This window comes from Triticum aestivum, chromosome 2D (genome assembly GCF_018294505.1).
Source record: "Triticum aestivum cultivar Chinese Spring chromosome 2D, IWGSC CS RefSeq v2.1, whole genome shotgun sequence".
In the NCBI taxonomy this organism is placed as follows: Eukaryota; Viridiplantae; Streptophyta; class Magnoliopsida; order Poales; family Poaceae; genus Triticum; species Triticum aestivum.
This window is the reverse complement of record NC_057799.1, coordinates 415,982,552-416,004,557: the sequence shown is the minus strand read 5'-3', so window position 1 is coordinate 416,004,557 and position 22,006 is coordinate 415,982,552. Positions and strand designations below refer to the sequence as shown.

The 22,006-nt window shown below is 44.7% G+C and overlaps 1 protein-coding gene across 1 annotated transcript; it reads right to left on the bottom strand.

The window, feature by feature from the left end:
* Nucleotides 1-17,837: 17,837 nt before the first annotated feature.
* On the bottom strand, nucleotides 17,838-20,742 carry LOC123053524 (galactose mutarotase). The gene is made up of 5 exons (XM_044476989.1): nucleotides 20,440-20,742; nucleotides 20,217-20,266; nucleotides 18,889-19,012; nucleotides 18,710-18,817; nucleotides 17,838-18,638 (listed from the first exon to the last, which is right to left on the bottom strand). Exons 1-5 carry the CDS (start codon nucleotides 20,612-20,614, stop codon nucleotides 18,016-18,018), a joined length of 1,080 nt encoding a protein of 359 aa, XP_044332924.1. The 5' UTR covers nucleotides 20,615-20,742; the 3' UTR covers nucleotides 17,838-18,015.
* Between the last annotated feature and the right edge of the window lie 1,264 nt (nucleotides 20,743-22,006).

Genomic DNA, 22,006 nt, shown 5'->3' with positions numbered 1-22,006 from the left:
TAGTATTCCAAAAGCCCTCGGAGGAACGGATCGATGGGAAATCCAACGCCTCTTAGCAGGTAGGGGATGAAACATACTCGCTCTCCTCCGGATGGATTGGGAAAGTCCTCTGCCTGAGTCTCACCATTGAAGAAGTCTAGCCCCGCTCGAACAGGGACTAGATCTGCAGGGGGAAGAAATCCCTGCGTCTGCAACTTCGTCAATTGACTGTGGGACACTGAACACCTCTCCCACTCGCCTTTCTCTGGGCCGGAACGGGCGGAGGAGCTGGGGACGCTAGCCATGCTGGAATGGTTTCTCTTAAACAGTCTCCGGGGATTTTTTTCTCTGCGTAGTGCCGAATGGATCTAAGATCCAATATCTTTAATAGGTGCCCTTCCTTGCATGGACGGGGTGTTATCTGCAAAAATACCCTAACCTTCCACCTTCGCTCGACACGTGGAAGACGAAGTTATTTAACGCGCAGAAGCCGAGGGGAGCGACATTGGATCAATGGCTGAATACATTACTTGGAGGTCATTAAAGGAGGAACCTGCCTTGCAATGCTGAAGACAATTTGTGTGCTGCACACTTCGCTATTGAAGACCGGTTCGGGGGCTGCTGAGGGAGTCCTGGACTAAGGGGTCCTCGGGCGTCCGACCTGTTATCCATGGGCCGGACTGATGGGCTGTGAAGACATGAAGGCCGAAGACTACACCCGTGTCCGGATTGGACTCTACTTGGCGTGGAAGGCAAGCTTGACGATCGACTATGAAGATTCCTTCTTACGTAACCGACTCTATGTAACCCTAGATCCCTCCGGTGTCTATATAAACCGGAGGGCGTAGTCCGGATAGGATACATTCACCACCATAGTCATACATGCTAGACTTCTAGGGTTTAGCCATTACGATCTCGTGGTAGATCAACTCTTGTAATACTCATATTCATCAAGATCAATCAAGCAGGAAGTAGGGTATTACCTCCATAGAGAGGGCCCAAACCTGGGTAAACATCGTGTCCCCCGTCTCCTGTTACCATCGATCCTAGACGCACAGTTCGGGACCCCCTACCCGAGATCCGCCGGTTTAGACACCGAGAGGTGGTCTTTCCGTAGGTCTTCTTCTCGTTCCCAGGTGGTTTCCTCCTCGGTATGGTGGCTCCACTGAACTTTGCAAAACTTGATAACCTTGCTGCGTGTAACCCGGCTGGCAAACTCGAGAATCTTGACTGGTTTCTCCTCGTAAGTTAGATCACTATCTAACTGAATTGCTTCCAGGGGCACTGTATCTCTCAGGGGAATATCGGCCATCTCAGCATGGCACTTCTTCAACTGGGAAACGTGAAAGATGTCATGAATTCCTGAAAATCCTTCGGTATACTCCAACTTGTAGGCCACCTCTCCCATACGTTCCAGAACTCGGTATGGTCCTACAAATCTCGGAGCTAACTTACCCTTAACACCAAATCGTTTAACTCCTCGGAGTGGTGACACACGAAGATACGCTCTGTCTCCAATCTCATAGACTAACTACTTGCGTTTAGTATCGGCATAACTCTTCTGCATGGACTGAGCTATCTTCAGTGTATCACGAATCAACTTAACCTTTTCTTCAGACTCTTTGATCAAATCTGGTCCAAACAACTGGCGGTCTCCAACTTCATCCCAAATCAATGGTGTCCTGCACCTTCTTCCATACAAAGCTTCAAAAGGGTCCATCTTCAAACTAGCCTGATAACTATTGTTGTATGAGAACTCTGCGTAAGGCAAATTATCATCCCAACTAGATCCATAATCTAGTGCACAAGCTCTCAACATGTCCTCCAGAATCTGATTTACTCTCTCGGTCTGTCCATCTGTCTGTGGATGAAAGGTTGTACTGAACTCTAGCCTGGTACCCAAAGTCTGGTAGAGCTGATTCCAAAACTTCACGGTAAACTATGTCCCTCTATCTGATATGATGGTCCTCGGAACTCCATGCAGACATAAGATCCCGGTCATATATATCTTGGCCAACTTGCCGCTCATATAGGTGGTTTTCACGGGGATAAAGTGAGCCACTTTGGTCATGCGATCAACTACTACCCAAATAGAATCATATCCTGGTCGTGTCATGGGTAATCCGGTGATGAAATCCATGCCAAGTTTATCCCACTTCCATTCGGGTATCGGCATAGGCTGTAATAATCCTGCTGGCTTCTGGTGTTCTGCCTTCACTCTCTGACATACATCACATACTGCTACATCCTCGGCGATATCCTTCTTCATACCTGTCCACCAGAAACGTTCCTTCACATCCAAATACATCTTGGTGTTTCCGGGGTGAATCGAGTATGGCGAATCATGAGCCTCCTGAAGTATTAACTTCCTGATCTCCGCATTATTGGGCACATATACACGATCCTCAAACCATAATGTTCCGTGCTCATCCGCACGAAAACCCTTGGCTTTTCCTTTGCTCATCTTCTCCTTTATCTCAGCAATCTCCTTATCCCCTTTATGTGCTTCTCGAATCTTTCCCAACAATGTGGACTGAACCTCCATTGCCGCAAAAAAACCTCTTGGAACTATCTCCAAACGAAGTTCCTTGAGATCGTCAACTAACTCCTGCGGTAATCCTCCGCTTACGAGGGTATTGACATAACTCTTGCGGCTCAAAGCGTCTGCTACGACATTGGCCTTTCCTGGATGATAATGCAGCTTCATATCATAATCCTTTATTAATTCCAACCATCTCCTCTGCCTGAGATTCAACTCCTTATGCGTGAAAATATACTTGAAACTCTTATGATCCATGTATACATCACAACGGTTTCCAATAAGAAAATGTCTCCAGGTCTTGAGTGCATGCACTACGGCTGCTAACTCCAAATCATGCGTGGCATAATTCAACTCATGTGGTCGAAGTTGACGTGAAGCATATGAAACCACTCTTCCGTCTTGCATAAGTACACCTCCAAGTCCTAGGCGAGATGCGTCACAATACACTTGGAAATCCTTGCGTATAACCGAAAGAATTAGCATTGGGACGGTAACTAACCGTTTCTTCAATTCCTGAAAACTGACTTCACATTCTTCGGTCCAATTGAACTTGGTGTCCTTCTTCAACAACTCTGTCATGGGTTTCGCAATCTTGGAAAAGTTCTCAATGATCCTCCTATAATATCCAGCGAGTCCCAGAAAACTGCGGATCTCTCCTACTGAGGTGGGTGCCAACCACTTAGTGATAGACTGAACCTTGGTAGGGTCTACTGCTATACTGATGTCTACTACACAACCTTCTTCTTGTAGACGTTGTTGGGCCTCCAAGTGCAGAGGTTTGTAGGACAGTAGCAAATTTCCCTCAAGTGGATGACCTAAGGTTTATCAATCCGTGGGAGGCGTAGGATGAAGATGGTCTCTCTCAAGCAACCCTGCAACCAAATAACAAAGAGTCTCTTGTGTCCCCAACACACCCAATACAATGGTAAATTGTATAGGTGCACTAGTTTCGCGAAGAGAAGGTGATACAAGTGCAATATGGATGGTAGATATAGGTTTTTGTAATCTGAAAATATAAAAACAGCAAGGTAACTAATGATAAAAGTGAGCACAAACAGTATTGCAATGCGTTGAAACAAGGCCTAGGGTTGATACTTTCACTAGTGCAAGTTCTCTCAACAATAATAACATAATTGGATCATATAACTATCCCTCAACATGCAACAAAGAGTCACTCCAAAGTCACTAATAGCGGAGAACAAACGAAGAGATTATGGTAGGGTACGAAACCACCTCAAAGTTATTCTTTCTACTCAATCTATTCAAGAGTCCGTAGTAAAATAACACGAAGCTATTCTTTCCGTTCAATCTATCATAGAGTTCGTACTAGAATAACACCTTAAGACACAAATCGACCAAAACCCTAATGTCACCTAGATACTCCATTGTCACCTCAAGTATCCGTGGGTATGATTATATGATATGCATCACAAAATCTCAGATTCATCTATTCAAACCAACACAAAGTACTTCAAAGAGTGCCCCAAAGTTTCTACCGGAGAGTCAAGACGAAAACGTGTGCCAACCCCTATGCATAGGTTCATGGGCGGAACCCGCAAGTTGATCACCAAAACATACATCAAGTGAATCACGTGATATCCCATTGTCACCACAGATAAGCACATGCAAGACATACATCAAGTGTTCTCAAATCCCTAAAGACTCAATCCGATAAGATAACTTCAAAGGGAAAACTCAATCCGTTACAAGAGAGTAGAGGGGGAGAAACATCGTAAGATCCAACTATAATAGCAAAGCTCGCGATACATCAAGATCGTATCACCTCAAGAACACGAGAGAGAGAGAGAGGTCAAACACATAGCTACTGGTACATACCCTCAGCCCCGAGGGTGAACTACTCCCTCCTTGTCATGGAGATCGCCGGGATGATGAAGATGGCCACCGGTGAGGGTTCCCCCCTCCGGCAGGGTGCCGGAATAGGGTCCCGATTGGTTTTTGGTGGCTACAGAGGCTTGCGACGGCGGAACTCCTGATCTATTCTGTTTCCCGATGGTTTTAGGGTATATGGAGATATATAGGCGAAAGAAGTCGGTAAGGGGAGCCACAAGGGGCCCACGAGGGTGGAGGGCGCGCCCAGGGGGTGGGCGCGCCCCCTGCCTCGTGCCTTCCTCGTTGCTTCCCTTACGTACACTCCAAGTCTTCTGGATTGCTTCGGTTCCAAAAATAACTCTCCCGAAGGTTTCATTCCGTTTGGACTCCGTTCGATATTCCTTTTCTGCGAAACACTGAAATAGGCAAAAAAACAGAAACTGGCACTGGGCTCTAGGTTAATAGGTTAGTCCCAAAAATCATATAAAAGTGCTTAGTAAAGCCCATTAAACATCCAAAACAGATAATATAATAGCATGGAACAATCAAAAATTATAGATACATTGGAGACGTATCAAGCATCCCCAAGCTTAATTCCTGCTTGTCCTCGAGTAGGTAAATGATAAAAACAGAATTTTTGATGTGGAATGCTACCTAACACATTTATCAATGATATCTTCGTTATTGTGGCAAGAATATTCAGATCCATAGGATTCAAAAAAAGTTTAATTTTGACATGAAAACAATAATACTTCAAGCATACTAACAAAGCAATCATGTCTTCTCAAAATAACATGGCCAAAGAAAGTTATCCCTACAAAATCATATAGCCTGGCTATGCTCTATCTTCACCACACAAAATATTTAAATCATGCACAACCCCGATGACAAGCCAAGCAATTGTTTCATACTTTTGGTGTTCTCAAACCTTTTCTATCTTCACGCAATACATGAGCGTGAGCCATGGATATAGCACTATATGTGGAATAGAATGGTGGTTGTGGAGAAGACAAAAAAGGAGAAGATAGTCTCACATCAACTAGGCGTATTAACGGGCTATGGAGATGCCCATTAATAGATATCAATGTGAGTGAGTAGGGATTGCCATGCAACGGATGCACTAGAGCTATAAGTATATGAAAGCTCAACAAAAGAAACTAAGTGGGTGTGCATCCAACTCCCTTGCTCACGAAGACCTAGGGCATTTTGAGGAAGCCCATCATTGGAATATACAAGCCAAGTTCTATAATGAAAGATTCCCACTAGTATATGAAAGTGACAACACAGGAGACTCTCTATCATGAAGATCATGGTGCTACTTTGAAGCACAAGTGTGGTAAAAGGATAGTAGCATTGTCCCTTCTCTCTTTTTCTCTCATTTCTTTTTTTTGGGCCTTCTCTTTTTTTTGCCTCTTTTTTCTCCCCTTTTTTTATTTTTCGTCCGGAGTCTCATCCCGACTTGTGGGGGAATCGTAGTCTCCATCATCCTTTCCTCACTGGGACAATGCTCTAATAATGATGATCATCACACTTTTATTTACATACAACTCATGAATTACAACTCGATACTTAGAACAAAATATGACTCTATATGAATGCCTCTGGCGGTGTACCGGGATGTGCAATGACTCATGAGTGACATGTATGAAAGAATTACCAAAAAGCAAGAAACTAAAATAAAGTTGGGTTGCCTCCCAACAAGCGCTAACGTTTAGCGCCCCTACGGCATGATGATTTCAATGATGCTCACATAAAAGATAAGAATTGAAACATAAAGAGAGCATCATGAAGAATATGACTAGCACATTTAAGTCTAACCCACTTCCTATGCATGGGGATTTTGTGAGCAAACAACTTATGGGAACAAAAATCAACTTGCATAGAAAGGTAAAATAAGCATAACTTTAAAACTTTAAGCACATAGAGAGGAAACTTGATATTATTGCAATTCCTACAAGCATATGTTCCTCCCTCATAATAATTTTCAGTAGCATCATGAATGAATTCAACAATATAACCAGCACCTAAAGCATTCTTTTCATGATCTACAAGCATGGAATTTTTACTACTCTCCACATAAGCAAATTTATTCTCATCAACAATAGTGGGAGCAAACTCAACAAAATAACTATCATGTGATTGAAAATTAAGATCAAGATGACAAGTTTCATGGTTATCATTATTATTTAAAGCATACGTGTCATCACAATAGTCATCATAGATAGGAGGCATGCTTTCATCATAGTAAATTTGCTCATCAAAACTTGGGGGACAAAACATATCATCTTCATCAAACATAGCATCCCCAAGCTTGTGGCTTTGCATATCATTAGCATCATGGGTATTCAAAGAATTCATACTAACAACATTGCAATCATGCTCACCATTCACATATTTTATGCCAAGCATTCTATGTAATTCTTCTTCTAGTACTTGAGCACAATTTTCCTTTCCATCATTCTCACGAAAGATATTAAAAAGATGAAGCGTATGAGGCAAACTCGATTGCATTTTTTTGTAGTTTTCTTTTATAAACTAAACTAGTGATAAAACAAGAAACAAAAAGATTCGATTGAAAGATCTAAAGATATACCTTCAAGCACTCACCTCCCCGGCAACGACGCCAGAAAAGAGCTTCATGTCTACTACACAACCTTCTTCTTGTAGACGTTGTTGGGCCTCCAAGTGCAGAGGTTTGTAGGACAGTAGCAAATTTCCCTCAAGTGGATGACCTAAGGTTTATCAATCCGTGGGAGGCGTAGAATGAAGATGGTCTCTCTCAAGCAACCCTGCAACCAAATAACAAAGAGTCTCTTGTGTCCCCAACACACCCAATACAATGGTAAATTGTATAGGTGCACTAGTTCGGCGAAGAGATGGTGATACAAGTGCAATATGGATGGTAGATATATGTTTTTGTAATCTAAAAATATAAAAACAGCAAGGTAACTAATGATAAAAGTGAGCACAAACGGTATTGCAATGCATTGAACAAGGCCTAGGGTTCATACTTTCACTAGTGCAAGTTCTCTCAACAATAATAACATAATTGGATCATATAACTATCCCTCAACATGCAACAAAGAGTCACTCCAAAGTCACTAATAGCGGAGAACAAACGAAGATCCAACTATAATAGCAAAGCTCGCGATACATCAAGATCGTATCACCTCAAGAACACGAGAGAGAGAGAGAGAGATCAAACACATAGCTACTGGTACATACCCTCAGCCCCGAGGGTGAACTACTCCCTCCTCGTCATGGAGATCGCCGGGATGATGAAGATGGCCACCGATGAGGGTTCCCCCCTCCGGCAGGGTGCTGGAACAGGGTCCCGATTAGTTTTTGGTGGCTACAGAGGCTTGCGGCGGTGGAACTCCCGATCTATTCTGTTCCCCGATGGTTTTAGGGTATATGGAGATATATAGGCGAAAGAGGTCGGAAAGGGAAGCCACGAGGGGCCCACAAGGGTGGAGGGCGCGCCCAGGGGGTGGGCGCGCCCCCGTGCCTCGTGCCTTCCTCGTTGCTTCCCTTACGTACACTCCAAGTCTTCTGGATTGCTTCCGTTCCAAAAATAACTCTCCCAAAGGTTTCATTCCATTTGGACTCCGTTTGATATTCCTTTTCTGCGAAACACTGAAATAGGCAAAAAACGGAAACTGGCACTGGGCTCTAGGTTAATAGGTTAGTCCCAAAAATCATATAAAAGTGCTTAGTAAAGCCCATTAAACATCCAAAACAGATAATATAATAGCATGGAACAATCAAAAATTATAGATACGTTGGAGACGTATCATATACCTTCTCCTGATATAACATGTCCAAGAAATCCAACTTCCTTCAACCAAAACTCACATTTGCTGAACTTGGCGTATAGCTGATGTTCCCTGAGCTTCTCGAGAACTAGTCGCAAATGTCCCTTGTGTTCCTCTTCATTCTTCGAGCACACCAATATATCATCAATGAATACCACAACAAACTTATCCAAAAACTCCATGAACACCTTGTTCATCATGCTCATAACATAGGCAGGGGCGTTAGTCAATCCAAATGACATGACCGTGTACTCACCCATACCTTGTGGTAAAAGTTGTCTTGGGTATATCCTGTTCCCGGATCTTCAACTGGTGGTATCCTGATCGAAGATCGATCTTGGAGAATAATTTAGCTCCTTGTAGTTGGTCAAACAAATCATTGATCATCGGTAGAGGGTACTTGTTCTTGATGGTCACTTCATTTAAAGCCCGATAATCAACAACCATTCTGAACGATCCATCCTTCTTCTCAACTAAGATCACTGGGGCTCCCCACGGTGATGAACTTGGTCGGATATAACCTTTCTCCAATAAATCCTTAATCTTCTTCTTGATATCCTCCAGGTCATTAGCGGGCATCCGATACGGTCTCTTCGATATTGGTCCGGTGCCTGGCAACGGCTCTATTAAAAGTTCTATATCTCGGTCTTGCGGCATGCCTAGTAGCTCCTCTGGAAATACATTTGGGTAATCCTTCACAACAAGCACTTCTTCCTGAACAACTCCTGTGAGTGAATTTACTTGAGTCCTCATTGGCGCATGCTGGGACACATACTTGATCCGTTTATCCTCTGGGGTGGTGAGTAAAATTGACTTGCTAGCACAGTCGATGTTTCCTCCATACATCGATAGCCAATCCATGCCTAGTATCACATCCAATCCTTGTGACTCCAAAATTATCTGGTCTGAGGGGAAAACATGCCTACCTATGGTCAATGGCATCTGAAAACATCCTCTGCTTGCCATATACTCCGCTCCTAGCGAGCTTACTATCATAGGTGTCTTAAGAATTTTGGTGGGCAACCTATACTTATCCACAAATCCCCTCGATATGTATGAATGCGATGCACCAGTATCAAAAAGAACAATTGCAGTAAATGACTTAATAAAAAACTTACCTATAACTGCATCTAGCTGTTCCTCAACCTCCTCCACATTAACGTGGTTCACCTGTCCTCTGTTGAAAGGGTTGGGCTTCTTCCCAGAACTTCCATTGTCGTTTCCATTCTTTGCTTCAGGACATTCGATGGCGTAGTGTCCAGTTTTCCCGCACTTGAAACAAGTAATGTGACTTAGATCCTTCTTGGCGGGTGTAGTGGGGTTGGAACGGTTCTTTCCGTTGTTTCCTCCACTCCCATTACCATTCTTAGGGCCACTATGGTTGTGTGAGCTTCCTCCATTGTGGGTGTGGCCTCCGTGGTTATGATGGGTATGTCCTCCCGAGTTCGGGGTAAAAAGAGGCTTCTGCTGAGCTCCTGAATTGTACTTCCCTTGTCCATACTTCCTTTTGCGACTCCCTATCAGCTGCTGCTTTCCTTCTATCATAAGAGCCCTGTCTACCAACTCCTGGTAGTTAGTGAATGTGGAAACCATCAACTGCATACTCAGCTCATCATTCATCCCTTCCATAAACTTCTCCTGCTTTGCGGCATCCGTGGCCACATCATCTAGGGCATAATGAGCTAACTTACTGAACTCATCCACGTACTGCCCCACAGTATGATTTCCCTGGCGTAAATTATGAAACTCACGCTTCTTCATACTCATCGCTCTAGTTGAGACATGGGCTATGCAGAAAGCTTGCTGAAATTGATCCCATGTGACATTTGCTATGGGGAAAGTGGCTGTGTAATTCTCCCACCATGAGGTTGCAGGTCCATCCAATTGGTGTGCGGAAAAACGCACCTTCTCAGCATCTGTGCAACCTGCGGTGGTCAGCTCCCTTCCAATCCTACGGAGCTAGTCATCAGCAACAATCGGCTCGGTGCTACTGGAAAACACCGGCGGATTCAATCTCAGAAAACGGGCTAAGTTGTCAACTGGGGGTGGTGGAGGTGGGTTGTTGTTGTTGCCTTGGTTCTGGACTAGCAACTGCATCAAGGCCTTCTGCTGTTGGATCAACTGAGTGAGCTCCGGTGGGAAAACAAATCCGGGGTCACGTCTCGGAGGCATCTGATGGGTTTAGAGGGGAGAGATTAGAATAGAGTGAGGTATAAAGAGAAATCACTACCCATATGAACATGAGACAAACACATTCATATCACACCACTCAATTCAAACAAGGGCATACAATCGATCTAACTACCGTTACAAAATACTCGGACTATATCTATATACATGGGGGAATACTACTGATAATATGGTGATCGACTAGAAATTTTGATCGGTGGAAGATTCCATGATATCTGCTCCAGCTTCGTCTTCATAATCATCATCGTTGTCGGGGTCGGAGTCGGTGTCGTCGATGATGATGTAGTCCTCTGGGTGGTTGTCTTTCTCTGGTGCGGGATCTCCCATGAATATTCCTAGCTTCTTCTTTAGGTCTTCATTCTTCTCTAGTAGTACTGCAATTTCTTCTTCATATCCATCGCGTGTAGACTTGAGTTCCTCTTCTAGCTCCATGTTCTTGGTCATCACCTTCTTCATGTCTATCATGTTGGCGCACATTTGGTTCTCCTGACGGTGAATGTGTTGGTTTAACTCCTGGATGTAGGCTACAATGGACTTGTCCTTCCTGGTGCAAATCATCTCCCATTGCTCATCTCGGCGTCCACATATCTGGTAGATGGTGTCCTTAAGATCCTTGTGGTATACTTCGCCGATACGTCCCATGGTGATGTGGGCTGCCATGCTCTTTCCTAGACTCCAGGTTGGTGCATCAAAGGAAAACTCTATGGGCTGCAATTGCCGCATTTTATGATTATGAAGTTTTGCAAATGGATGTCAAAACTGCATTCCTTAATGGATTTCTAAAATAAGAGTTGTATATGATGCAACCAGAAGATTTTGTCGATCCAAAAGGTGCTAACAAAGTGTGCAAGCTCTAGCGATCCATTTATGGACGGGTGCAAGCCTCTCGGAGTTGGAATATACGCTTTGACAGTGTGATCAAAGCATATGGTTTTATACAGACTTTTGGAGAAGCTTGTATTTACAAGAAAGTGAGTGGGAGCTCTATAGCATTTCTAATATTATATGTGGATGACATATTGTTGATTGAAAATAATACAGAATTTCTGGACAGCATAAAAGGATACTTGAATAAGAATTTTGCAATGAAAGACCTCGGTGAAGCTGCTTATATATTGGGCATCAAGATCTATAGGGATAGATCAAGACACTTAATTGGACTTTCACAAAGCACATACCTTGATAAAGTTTTGAAGAAGTTCAAAATGGACCAGTCAAAGAAAGGATTCTTGCCTGTGTTACAAGGTGTGAAGTTGAGTCAGACTCAATGCCCTACCACTGCAGAAGATAGAGAGAAAATGAAAGTCATTCCCTATGCCTCAGCCATAGGTTCTACCATGTATGCAATGTTGTGTACCAGACCTGATGTGTGGCTTGCTATAAGTTTAGCAGGGAGGTACCAAAGTAATCCTGGAGTGGATCACTTGACAGCGGTCAAGAACATCCTAAAATACCTGAAAAGGACTAATGATATGTTTCTCCTTTATGGAGGTGACAAAGAGCTTGTAGTAAATGGTTACGTCGATGCAAGCTTTGACACTGATCCAGATGACTCTAAGTCGCAAACCGGATACATCTTTATATTGAATGGTGGAGCTGTAAGTTGGTGCAGTTCCAAGTAGAGCGTCGTGGCGGGATCTATGTGTGAAGTGGAGTACATAGCTGCTTCGGAAGCTGTAGCGATCCGACCTCAAATGGTCAAATCTCTGTGCATAAGTGTCATCCCTGGATCGGTAATGCTGACACACAGTACTCGAGGATTTATAACAGAGTTCAATCACACACTTGTTACATCGAATGTCTCAAAAGAGAATGTATTACAATAATATGGCTTAAGGCCATCTAAATAAGATAACTGAGGAAGCATCGAAGGTAGTAGAGTCCATCAACTCCAACGGCATAGTTGAGTGAACGACAACGACCTAGCGCACCTTACTCTTCGTCTGAAAATTCTGCAACATAATACGTTGCAGCCTGTGTAGGTCAGCACATGGAATATGCTGGCAAAATAACACTATAGAGCAATGAACAATGAACAGCTATAACTATATGCATATATGGCTGGTGGAGGCTCTATGGTTATCATTTGCATAAAGCTAGTTTTTCCCTACAACAAAGGAATATATTTTATTTAGCTACAAAGTTTGTTGAAAACATTGAGAAGGTTCCTCCAACTCAATCCCAAAATAATAATTATCAACCCAACAAATTAATTAGGTAGAGTGATGAGATCAAAACAATAATTCAAGAACCAGATACTCAAGATGTCCATAATCGGGGACATGGCTAACCATGATTAGTTTGTCCACTCTGCAGAGGTTTGCGCACGTTTCCCCACAAGACTCGATCTCCTCCGTTGTATTTCTCGCACTGCATGATGTTTGAGAAACGGATGACCGAGACACAGTCTTTCCGAAGAGGTCCCCTTAACCGATAGATAGGTCGGTACACCTACAATCCCCTACATCTGCTAGCCCATCATGGAAAGGATTCCCACAACTTACTCAGCTATGCCAGAGCCCATAATGGCTTGTGGCTGCACACGGAAGTTTCTAGCATGAATGATCATATGATCCCTTTGAGCCTGGGTGGCGAACCATAGGATGATCACACGGGTACTCCAGGATATCCCAGGATAACACTGGATTACTCCAGGTGCCTAGACAACCACTAGGTGCTCCAGGGTGCCACAACCAATCCACCCAGATGTGTATTAAAGTAGCCACCTTAAGTTAACCAATAATTTAACACTCTCACATCTGTCATGGATCTCTCAAACCAAACCACGTCTACGAGCATAGCATAGCAATAAAGGCATACCATAATAACTCCTAGGGTTTGATATAAAAAGGCAATAGGTTCCTACCTCATCAGCTACTTCCCAATACCCACATGTTAATCAGATCCTAACCATGCAGTGTTTGAGGATTGAAACTAATGCATAAAAATTGGGTAATAAAAGGGGTATGATCAAAGTGTTACTTGCCTTGCTGACGATCTGAAAACCCTAGTGACTCGTAGTAGCAAGCCTCGCACTCCGAAAACTCTATCATGAACAAACAATAACATACATAAGCACTCAAGCATAACATGCAAGGGTAAAACTCAAATGAAAAGATCTGAATAGAAAGTTCAAGAGAAGAGCTTTGATTTGCAAAAAGAAACAACCAAATTTTAAATTGTCAAAACCATGTTCAAGTTGATTATCTGGACAAAGGGGAACAAGACAAAGATTTTGGCGTTGGTCTCACTGGATTTGGACAAATGAGCAAAAAGTAGCGAGGGTTTGAAGATCAGGGGCTAATCTGTGATAAAAGTATTCGCGGATAGGTCCCTGGCCAAAAAATAAAATAAAAAGAAAAACCTAATGTACGAATGTTCGCTAATAGAAACTAACGAACGAAAATCGTTCGCTAACGCGGATTAACGGACAAACGTCTGCTAATTAGATCCGTCGGAAAACCCAAGAAAAACCCTAACCCTAAAAATAAACCGGGAGAAAAACGAGGAAACCGAAAAAAACTGATAGGTCTTTTTACCGGTCAACGACGGCGGCGGGGCTCCGGCGGCGAGGCAATGCGGCGGCGGCGCGGTGGTGGTGCGGCGCGGCGGCGAGCGGTGGCGACGCGGGCGTCGGCTTGCGACGGCGACGCGGCTCGGCGAGGGAGGCGGGTTGCGGCGGCGGCGGTTGAGGATAGGGGGGCGGCTCCTGTTTATAAAGAGGCCGGGGGGCTGCCTTGGAGGAGGGGGCGGCGGCGACGGGAGTCCGACTCGGACTCCCCGAGCGGCGGTGGCGCTTGGGACTCCTCCCGCGAGGAGGAAGGCGGCGGGGCGAGGTGGGCCGGCCTGGCTTGGCTGGGCCTTCGGCCCAGTCGGGCGACGAAACTTTTTTTTAAATAAATTTCGCCAGAAAGAAAATTCCTAATAAAATATAAAAATCTAGAAAAATACTAGAAACAATTTTCAGCGGCCAAACCTAATATTTAGAACAAAGTGAACATTTTTCTGTCCTAATAATGCAATTTTCAAAAATGCATATTTTTTAATTCAAATAAAAAAGCAAATAAAATGCAAATAAAATAATGATTTGATTTTAAATTTTCTTCTCCAATATTCCTCTCTTTTGAAGAAGTCATTTTATCTTCTCTCATTTATTTTTATTATTGGAAATAATTGGAGAGGAAAAAAAATTAAAATCAAATTGATCCTCTTTTCAAATTTGACAAAAGTTCAAATATGAAGATTTATGAAATTTCCAACTCTCTCCTTGGGTCCTTGATTTTCTTAAGATTTCTAGGATCACAACCAAAATGCAATTAAAATATGATATGCATATGATGACCTATGTATAACATCCAAATTGCAAATCGGGATGTTACAAAAGCAGCAAATGAAGGAGTATGGATGAAGGAGTTCATATCCGATCTAGGTGTAATACCTAGTGCATCGGGTCCAATGAAAATCTTTTGTGACAATACTGGAGCAATTGCCTTGGCTAAGGAATCCCGATTTCACAAGAGAACCAAACACATCAAGAGACGCTTCAATTCCTTCCGCGATCAATTCAAGGAGGGAGACATAGAGATTTGCAAGATACATTCGGATCTGAATGTTGCAGACCCATTGACTAAGCCTCTTCCACAAGCAAAACATGATCAGCACCAAAACTCCATAGGTGTTAGAATCATTACTATGTAATCTAGATTATTGACTGTAGTGCAAGTGGGAGACTGAAGGAAATATGCCCTAGAGGAAATAATAAAGTTATTATTTATATTTCCTTATATCATGATAAATGTTTATTATTCATGCTAGAACTGTATTAACCGGAAACTTAGTGCATGTGTGAATACATAGACAAAACAGAGTGACTCTAGTATGCCTCTACTGGACTAGCTCGTTAATCAAAGATGGTTAAGTTTCCTAACCATAGACATGTGTTGTCATTTGATGAATGGGATCACATCATTAGAGAATGATGTGATGGACAAGACCCATCTGTTAGCTTAACATAATGATCGTTAAGTTTTATTGCTATTGCTTTCTTCATGACTTGTACATATTCCTCTGACTATGAGATTATGCAACTCCCGAATGCCGGAGGAACACTTTGTGTGGTATCAAATATCACAACGTAACTGGGTGGTTATAAAGATGCTCTACAGGTGTCACCGAAGGTGTTTGTTGGGTTGGCATAGATCAAGATTAGGATTTGTCACTCCGAGTATCGGAGAGGTATCTATGGGCCCTCTCGGTAATGCACATCACTATAAGCCTTGCAAGCAATGTGACTAATGAGTTAGTTACAGGATGATGCACTACGGAATGAGTAAAGAGACTTGCCGGTAACGAGATTGAACTAGGTATGATGATACTGACGATCGAATCTCGGGAAAGTAACATACCGATGACAAAGGGAATAACATATGTTGTTATTGCGGTTTGACCGATAAAGATCTTCGTAGAATATGTAGGAACCAATATGAGCATCTAGGTTCCTCTATTGGTTATTGACCGGAGATGTGTCTCGGTCATGTCTACATAGTTCTCGAACCCGTAGGGTCCGCACGCTTAACGTTGGGTGACGATTTGTATTATGAGTTATGTGTGTTTGGTGACCAAAGTTTGTTCGGAGTCCCGGATGATATCACGGACATGACGAGGAGTCTCGAAATGGTCGAGATGTAAAGATTCATATATTGGAAGGTAGTATTCGGACATCGGAATGGTTTTGAGTGGTTCGGGTATTTTACCGGAGTACCGAGGGGTTACCGGAACCCCCAGGGGAAGTGTTGGGCCTACATGGCCTAAGGGAGAGAGAGGGAAGCCCGCGAGGGGGTGGCGCGCCCCCTCCTAGGGAGTCCGAATAGGACAAGGAGGAGGGGACGCGGCCCTCCTTTCCCTTTCCCTCTCCCTCTCCTTCCTTTTCCCTCCGGTGGAAGAAAGAAAGGGGGGGCGAATCCTACTATGAGTGGAGTCCCCCCCATGGCGCGCCCCTCCTGGCCGCCGGCCTCCTCCTCCCCTCCTTTATATACGGGGGCGGGGGGCACCCCAAAGGCACATCAATTGTTCTCTTAGCCGTGTGCGATGCCCCCCTACACAGCTTACTCCTCCGGTCATAGCGTCGTAGTGCTTAGGCGAAGCCCTGCGCGGATCACATCACCATCACCGTCGCCACGCCGTCGTGCTGACGGAACTCTCCCTCGACCCTCTGCTGGATCAAGATTTCGAGGGACGTCATCGAGCTGAACGTGTGCTGAACACGGATGTGCCGTACGTTCGGTACTAAGATCGGTTGGATCGTGAAGACGTTCGACTACATCAACCGCGTTAACCTAGCGCTTCCGCTTTCGGTCTACGAGGGTATGTGGACACACTCTCCCCTCTCGTTGGTATGCATGTCCTAGATAGATCTTGCGTGAGCGTAGGAATTTTTTTGAAATTGCATGCTACGTTCCCCAACACTGTGATGCTTAGGCCAAACCTATGCAAGACCGAAAGAAATCTCTTTATGCTCTGAATGATTACCTGTCAGCAAAAGACGTAGTTCTTCGGTGCAGCAGGAGATATCTTTCGGACTGAGGAGTTAGCATTTCTTGCTCCCACAGAATGTTACCATTTGCTCAAATTCCGACCGTCGGACTCGTGTCGTTTGGTCATTGGTTGTCCCGTATGTCCAATTTGGTCATTTCCCTTCAGGGAAGGCTGTGGCTATAAATAGTCACCCCGCTCCAAGGTTGTCCGTTGGCTGTTCCGCTTAAAAATTCTGAGAAGATTTATTGAGCATCCCCTTTTCGGGAGATTTGAGTTTAAAATCCACCAAAATAAAACCAAGAGCCAAAACTTAGACATTGATTGAGCATTACAGTAGTTTGGAGGTGACCGTTGTTATTTGCGAAGCCAAAAAGTGCACACAATTCGTCGAGAGAGAGAGAGAGATCGAAGTCTGTCTCCATAAGTGGAAACTTAATCCTAGCGCTTTCAACAGTGTGTGTCAATATGCTCAAGATCTGAATCTCGCTAACAAAGCTCTGTATTGCCATGCTAGTACTGATTGATTGGTCCACAGTAGATCAACGTGCACATCAGATTTCTAATATTCAATTTTTTGGGGTCGGGCTGATGTGCTAAGAGCATCTCCAACAGGCGTTCAAAAACTGCCGCGCGCTAATTTTTTTAGGTTTTTTAGGCGCTAGACAACTCCAGCAAAAACTATAAAATAATGCGCGCGCTAAAAAATGTTAGGTGCGCTCTGAAAAACGCTATCTCATGCTGCAAATTTAAGGCACCGGATTGTGCGCGCTTCACAATTTACATTGCGTCTTTTTTTGGACGCGCGTTTTTGGGCATCTGGTAATCAATGTTAGGTTCGGTGCGCTAAAACTATTTTAGGACGCGAAATTTTTATGCTCCTGTTAGAGATGCTCTAAAGGACTAACGTTTGCACACCATTTTCTTCCATTTTCTTATTGAGCGGATCATTTGCACTGCACAAACGCATGATTTTATTTTTCAAACACCGTAGCCGCTCTGGGCTCACGGCATAACCGCATCCAGTCCCACGAATCGCGCCACCTCCAAATCCAGAGGGAACACATCTACGATCCATTAACCAATGGTGGTACTACCGTACCGCAGCCATATTCATTCCAGCCTTAGCTAGAAGGAGAACGTGAAGCGCATGTCGTGCTTGTACACCTGGCCGGGCCTCACCGTCACCGACGGGAACTCGGGGTGGTTCACGGCGTCCGGGTACGCCTGGGTCTCAAGGCAAAACCCGCCGTACTGCTCGTACAGCTTGCCGCCCTTCCCCTTGGTGTGGTTCAGGAAGTTTCCGGTGTAGAGCTGCATGGCCGGCTGGTTGGCCCACAGCTCCAGCGCGCGCCCGGACTTGCCGTCCCGGACCGCCGCCACCTTCCGCATGCCTTCCCCGTCGATGACGTAGTTGATGTCGTACCCGTAGACTTTGCCGCCCATGACCTGCCGGATGCGCGCGCCGATGGGCGTCGGCGTGCGGAAGTCGTAGCTCGTGCCGGCCACGGGGTCGACGCGGCCCGACGACGGGAGCATCTCCACGTCCAGCGGGGTGTACCGGGACGCGGAGAGCTGGAGCGTGTGGCCCAGGATATCGCCGCTGCCCTCCCCGCCCAGGTTCAGGTACACGTGCTGCAGGAAGTTCACCGGCGTCGCCTTGTTCAGCGCCGTCGCGTTCGTGCGGATGCTCAGCTCGTACGGGCCCGTCAGCTGGTACGTCGCGTACACGTCCAGGTCTCCGGGGAATCCTGCTCATTTCTCATTTTTAACCATGGGTATTGATTGCATTGCGCGATACAAGTTTCTGAACAAAATGGACCTTGCTCTCCGTCGAAGCTGCGGTAGTACATGGTGATGTATGGGGAGTCGCCGCCGGCGACGTACTCCTTCACCGTCCATATGACCTTGCTGAACCCCCTTTTGCCACCTACAGTGCAAACGCACAATCAATGGCAGGCACAACAAACCTCTGATCGGAGCAAGCAGACAATATCATACCATGAATTGCGTTCTTTCCGTCGTTGATGTAGGTATGGTACACTTTGCCGTCGAGGACGAAGCGGCCCCTGGCCATTCTCTGCGCCACCCTCCCATTCAGCGGCCCAAAGTAAGAGGTATCATTCTGAATAACCAGAGGGGACAGCAACTTGAAATTAACGTGGTGTCTCATCAGGACAGCAATAAAGTTGAGAGATCAGGCGAATAATCGGACAAATCTTTGCTAGGATAAGATATGATTTCACATGCTTGGCGCGTTGCTTATATATATGTATGTACGGTGGCCTTTCAGATTTTGATGATAATATGGATCGGAGCAGCACGATGGAGTGATGGGGCCTGGTTGGGGAGTGTCGTCATTGTGTACCAGCTCAAAGATTGACGGCTTGCGCACAGGACTTTTCTGAAACTTTGTTAGTTGGTGTTGAGGTGTCATTTTCAAGTAGTCTAGCATGGCGGCTCGCTGATAAGCTTCTCTGAAAATCTGTTTGATTGGAGGAAGACTTGGCTCGTGCATGGAAAATTCTGTTGCCGGGCTGTTCTGATCTTGCCATATATGCTTTGACCACTCAAACTTTTGGGAAGAGGCTACAGTAACAAGGGACATGTGTGTAACACGGGGGAGGGTTGGGATTAGTAGACAATGAACGGAAAATCTGCAGCGGGTACGGGTACGGCAGACGAGGGCCATCCCACGGCCAGAATCTTTTAGAAAACAAAAGCTCTCCCTTCATCATTCTACGGCCACAAGTTTTTATAGTTTCTTTTAGAGAAGTTGTTTCACATGGTGGGCAATTAGCACGACATGTGAACTACTCAAAATCACAAGAAGGATTGGATCCAGCTATAGCTGTTTGTCGGTTCGTTTGTTTATTCATGATCATGTAGTACTCTTGTCTGCTTAATTTTCTCTTGTCTGTACTTTTGATCCTTACATGTAAGAGTTTTGACCTTCAAAAAACATGCAAGAGTTTTTCAGAAAAGGCAAAACTGATGAGCTATTGACTATTGACAAAATGGTGGTGAATACAGGGTATTCGGAAGAGCATGCCGGCATTGATGCTAGCCTAAAGGTTGAGTGATATTCTCCTCCTGACTCGTACTAACGAACTGTAATCAAGTAACAGGCACGCAAATGAAACCCAGCGATTGCCAATTGAACAGACAGGAATTCAGAGGAACAGCCCATATATATGCCCTGAACCTAAAAACAAAGGAGTAAAACGAGGAGTGGCGCAACGCAATGTTCTAGTATGACCAATCTACATTTCAGACGGACGCTCAAGGAATGCGCAAAGGTGATTTTTAGAAGGGTTCGGTGAACTTACAACATACTCAGCGAGGGTGTCCATGCCCAGCACAACATCAGCCAAATTCCCTGCAAAATAATTTGTCGTGAGGTAAGTGAGTCTCACACGCCACACGAGGGCAAGATCACACATAAGAGGCGATATGATTTTCTTGGTATGGGAACAAGATCTCTTCTGTTTTTCGGGTGGAAACAAGATCTTTTGTTTTTCTTTCCGGGTAGAGAGAAGAAGATGAAGATACCTTTGGAATCAGGGACGAGGATCGACATGATGGTGGCGCCCCAGTTGGTCATCTTGACGGAGAAATCCCCTCTCTTGAGCTCGTACACGCCGACCATCTTCCTCGCGTCGGCGCCGCCGGCCAGCGCGAGGACCGCGAGGCACAGGAGCGCCGGAAACACAGGAGCCCTCGCCATTGGAGGCCAACGCCCTCTCGCAGGTTACCAGTAGCAGGAAGGAAGAAGAGGACGGCTGAGAAGATGCAGGCACGCACTGAACCAGGCTATCTCATCCAGAAGGGGCGGGCAGAGCTGTGATATAGGCCGGCGGACAGTTGGAAGGCTGGGCCTGGGCTGCAAGCTTCCCTTTAGACCAGGGATCTCTTTTTTTAAATACAGTATATCTTTCTAAAATACAGTATCTGCTTGACAAAGTAAGGAAATCAAAATGAAAACGAGGTCAAAAATTTTGGGTTGTCACGCGCTTGCGTGCCCACGTGTTGCTTATATAGCCGTACTGCAGGCCGTCGGTTACTCGGTTGTGGACAGCGTCGGCCGCCCTCGTGCTCGCCGGGTACCGGCGGTTGGACCAAAGCAAGCAGCGGCGTTTGATCGTCTGACGCAGCCAAACAGAACGCTAAGGCCCAAAAGCTTGACGAAGCAGGCTGTGTTCCGTGCGCTGCAGCTGCTGAGAAACAGCCGGAGCAGGTCAGCAGTGAGAATGCAGCTGGTGGAAAGATATGCTTGGTATGCCCTGGGTCCTGCAAATGTTCCATTAGTGCTGATTAACATGGGTTAGCTTTTTTTTTGGGAAATGAATTACGTACCAGCTGTTTTTGACCCATTCTTTGCATAATTGTCGTGATTGAGACCCATTTAGCCCATTTTTACCTATTTTATTTATTGTTTAAAAGTGACTTAAGCCCGGTTGTAACGGTTTGGGAGTAGTCCGCACGTGTCATGTTGCAATGGTTTTCGTCCGGTTTTTTCTTAATTAACCGGGCAATTCTCTTCTGCTTATTTAATCAATGAGGCAAAACTTTTGCCTCTCCGTTTTGAGAAAACTGACTTAAGCATGTATTCTTTTACATGGAAAAGGATCCCGATCGGTACCGGTCACACGCTCGTGCCAGTCGCCTCATGCTCGCATCCCTCCTTTAATCCCTCACACGTACATGACCTGCTCTTGGGCCCTGCCATTGCTACCTCAGATCTTTATTCATTTTTCTTCTTTGATGAGACGAATGACACACACAACAACCAAATCCCCCACCATCGTCTTCCTCACCTTTGCAAAAAATCTCAAATTTGACAAAGTTCATGAATTTGGAAATAAGATAGTAATGATTTGAAAAAAGTTGTGAATTTTGAAAAAGTTCGTAAAAAATGAAAAAGTTCGTATATTTTTAGAAAATCATGAATCTGAAAAAGTTCATCTATTTTGAAAAAAGGTTTGCTGATTTAGAAAAAAAAATTGTAAAAATGATTAAGAGTTAGTGGATTTGCAAAAGATTCATGCATTTGAAAAAAAGTTGACGATTTGGAAAAAGTTCACGTTAAGAGAAGTGTTCATGGATTTGAAAAATGTTC

Bases quoted from the DNA above. Each gene is read 5' to 3' on its own strand.
- LOC123053524 (XM_044476989.1), bottom strand. From the start codon at position 20,614: ATGGCGAGGGCTCCTGTGTTTCCGGCGCTCCTGTGCCTCGCGGTCCTC. The intron at 18,818-18,888 runs GTATGATATTGT...TTTGCACTGTAG, and splicing joins CGGAAAGAACGCAATTCATG to GTGGCAAAAGGGGGTTCAGC. The intron at 18,639-18,709 runs GTCCATTTTGTT...AGAAATGAGCAG, and splicing joins CAGCTTCGACGGAGAGCAAG to GATTCCCCGGAGACCTGGAC.